Below are 3,923 nucleotides of genomic sequence, written 5' to 3'. Positions count from 1 at the left end.
TGTTACAGTAAAGGGAATAGAAAAATACGCTTAAAATATTTCAAATAAAAGAGTCTGATTTCATTAAAAAAAAGAAGGTACTATCTACAGAACTTAAAAATGACATGAACTTACAAAGTACCTACCCCATTTTGTACAGGAACACGATAAAGCTTTTGTTTAAGGTGAAATAAAAACACACACTTTGACTTCTTAAAATTTTATTAAAACAGATGTACACAAATTTATCCATTTCCACACCATAGTATTCTTTTGAGAACATTTTGTAGGATAAACAACACATTAACTTTTTATTATAACGGTTCTCCAGTTTGTTCATTGTTTGTAGCATTCATAATTGATAGCTGAGTAGGTTATCAGCCTATTGCACCCAAGTCCAATGCCAGGGTTGCTGGCTTTAACTTCTGAACAAGCTTTCGTTTCTCCCTTCCTCGTCTGCCCTGACCCTACCTTCCATTGGGGTTGGTTACCCAATCTCCAGTAGGGTTGCTCAGGTTTACCGGGGTTCACCCGTGTGATCAAGATCACACTTCTTGGAGGTGAGGATAGGAATTGAGTAGGAGAGGCTAGAGGTGTTATGGCAACACCTTATAATGCGCATCACTACCCCATTTAAACCCCCTCCCCCCCCTTATTAGACCCACTGATTTGAAAAAGTCCTATAGATCACAAAATAAGTTGTTCTAATATATTTAGTGGGACAGTTAAAACATTTTTTTTGTGATTCATAGGATTTACTAATCATATATATGATATTTAAATATCATCACATTATCTAGCCACAGAAAGCTCAAAACAGAAGCAGAAGGTCAAATGAATAAAGCAAACAGAGCCACAGATTGCCTGAATGAGACAATATGGAGAAATAAAAGTATCAGAAAAGAAGTGAGAGGCAGAATTTACAAAACAGTCATCAGACCAATAATGACATATATGGCAGAATCACAACCTGATACAGACAGGACAAAAAGAAACAGCAGAGATGAAAAATCGATGGTAAGATACTATGGGATAGAGCTAAAAGTGCAGATATACAACTGAGGTGCAAGGTGGACAACATTAATAACTGGGAAAGACATAAGAAAAGAATGGAACAACCACATAAGCCAACTGACTACAAATAGAGTAGTAAAGACTTCAATAGACAGTTCCCCAATAGGAAGATTATCAGTGGGAAGACTACAAAAACAATGGAATGACTTACTGAAGATGTATCCTTGTTAATTATAGTTACTATATTAGATTAACAGATTCATAGCAATTTCATCACTTTCTTTCTGTTGTGGTATTACAACATTGATTTTATTTGTTTTGCTTCTTTTCTTTTTTGTGGAAAACAGTCTTCTTTGTGGTACTATGTTTCCCTTAGAGACACTTTTCACAACCAAAGTTTTATCATTATTTGTTAAACTCTCTCTGACAGCTACCATAGTGGGAGTCATTGATAAGGCGATTGTTTCAAGAGATTCTATTTCTTCAATGGATTCTGTACTTCTAATAAGAGTGGTGAGTTTTTCTATTAAGACATCTTGTCTTTTCTTTAGATTGGTCTGTTCTGATGCTTCCTTTTTTTTGCTTATTTCATTGAGAATAGTGACAACTTCAGGAGCTGCATTGCTATCAATACTCAAATTATTATCCTCTAAAAGCAAAAAGTAGTTTTTTACCTTCTTATAACACCTACCGCAATTCTTAAAATTACAACAAAATATTTAGCATGCATTATAAAAAGACTTTTATCCATGACTTGTTATACAGCCTATTATTATATAGAAAATGACAGTTTTTTTAACCAAATTTTAAAATTATTCAAACTGCAAACAACTATCAAAGTCCCTCATCCCAAATCAGTAGAAAATCTTATAAACAACAACTGTTATTACTGACGACCCCATTTTGTAATGCCAAACTGTAAAATTATGAATTGTGAATAGTTCTCATATTTTATAAATCTTACATATTTCAAAAAACTTAAAAATGAAGTTCCTTACCTTCAGGGCTAAGATTAATTTCCTGTGACACGTCTACTCTTTTTAATGATTGTGCAACTGCATGTATGTGTTTACACATATTAAATTTGATACTTGAGTCCATACAAGTACAATAAAATTCGTGAATGCAAATGCCACAATCTTCACATTTTAGTGTGCACAAACAACTTTCAACATCCCTTTGTATATAATAGAGTTCTGTGGAACTCATTGAAGGAACAGTGAAAGTATTGCCTGTTCTGATGATTAAGTTTTCATCTATGTTAACTGACTCATTGTGTCTTACTCTGATATTCGAAATGGTTGTACAGAGCTTGCCTTTATGCTCAGAAATAATTTTTTGGAACAATTTATCCCGGACTAATCTCATAATGGCCAGTATAGACTTATCTAGTCTCTTTACCTTCTTTCCATTAAGGTACTCATATTTTAAAGCTCTGTGAAGTCTCTCCAAGCGCATGTTTGTGTTTATTCCAACATGTTTCCTATAGCAATATGCCCAAACTTGTGGATTTTTGGAATATTGTTTAAAATATTGCAAAAACTCAAACATCTCGGAATTTTGGCTTTGATCCTGCACAAACTTAATGATCATCCTCTCAAAGGCCTTTTCATCTCTCTCTTGAAGAAGAACTCTTAGTTGTTTATATACAAGAGCCTGCAATGTTAAATTATGAAATAAAACATAATAAGTCAAAGTTTAAATACATACACGAACTTCTTTTGATATTATTTTCGAATTAATATTCTTCCTCCAAGCTTTATCTACATGCCATGTGCAATATAACCTAAAATAATCAAACAAAAAGCACATTTAGATAAAAATGCCATCTATTAATATAACTACTTACCGCTTCTCTGGTGCGCCCATTGTTTGGAGCCATGCATTGAAATATGTTTCTGCCATATCTGACATAAAAGCTGTACACTGTATAACTCCAGCTTGCTTCTGAATTTCAGAAAAAAATAACACCAAAACTTCATGGTCTGAACGATTTGAAATTAGAAAACCACAGGGAAAGCCTTCTCGAATTTCATCAACAACCATAATTGTATGAAGTTCGAAATCATAGCTATTTGTACCATGTGTGCCATCTAAGCATATAATGTTACCCCCAAATTTTTTCAAAATTTCAATTTGCGACGGTGTCATTACTATTAAAATAAAATCTTCATTTTTAAACTGGGGATAGTCTTCATAAAAAACACCTTGAGGCTTATAAAAAAGAACACATTCTCCCTGCTCTTTCATTGAATTTACCCAAGCTTCTATACTTATAGCATCATTTTTATGCCATGTTGGTGGATGTGCAAGCTGGTAAGCATGTTCAATATTAAATAAATCTTTTCTGGTAGTTAAGTGAATTCTTTTCAAATTTGAATTAACCACCGAATCTCTAATTTCATCCAAAATATTATTAAATGGTATTTTTTGGGCAATCTTTTTTGCAATTTGTTCTTTTTCTTGGATTGACAATGACATGTGTGCCAATTCACATCTGTGTCCTACATGGGTTTTAACAAATTTGGCAATACAACTCCATAAAAAAAAATTGATCAAAATTATATACATACCTTGAAAACAAAAAAAAAATATTTACCACTTGTCTCTATTACTAAATTTATAGATGCAGGGCAAAAATGCATTAATTTTCTTGCTACCTTGCAGCTTTAAGTGTCTTTTTTTCTGACCAGCTGGTTTATATACCCCAGAACGACTACATATATATTTTATAATGACATGATGTTTACTGGACTTTGTTTTTCTTTTGCGAAACCGTGTGTTGCATTCTTCCTCGACCTTGTTTCTCCATTCTTGGAATTCTGCTACTGATGAAAAAGTGTATTCTTGCATCTCTATATTTATATTGTGACAACTGGTAAGGTGATTTAACATATCACTGGTACAACTTGATTTATATGTTTTACCAC

The 3,923-nt window shown here is 33.0% G+C and overlaps 1 protein-coding gene across 1 annotated transcript; it reads right to left on the bottom strand.

The window, feature by feature from the left end:
* Window positions 1-1,238: 1,238 nt before the first annotated feature.
* On the bottom strand, window positions 1,239-3,474 carry LOC140431168 (uncharacterized). The gene is made up of 4 exons (XM_072519084.1): window positions 2,843-3,474; window positions 2,704-2,779; window positions 1,992-2,649; window positions 1,239-1,642 (listed from the first exon to the last, which is right to left on the bottom strand). The coding sequence occupies exons 1-4, from the start codon at window positions 3,472-3,474 to the stop codon at window positions 1,239-1,241; spliced, it is 1,770 nt and encodes a 589-aa protein (XP_072375185.1).
* Between the last annotated feature and the right edge of the window lie 449 nt (window positions 3,475-3,923).

Source organism: Diabrotica undecimpunctata, unplaced genomic scaffold (genome assembly GCF_040954645.1).
Source record: "Diabrotica undecimpunctata isolate CICGRU unplaced genomic scaffold, icDiaUnde3 ctg00000588.1, whole genome shotgun sequence".
In the NCBI taxonomy this organism is placed as follows: Eukaryota; Metazoa; Arthropoda; class Insecta; order Coleoptera; family Chrysomelidae; genus Diabrotica; species Diabrotica undecimpunctata.
This window is presented reverse-complemented; position numbering and strand designations above follow the sequence as displayed.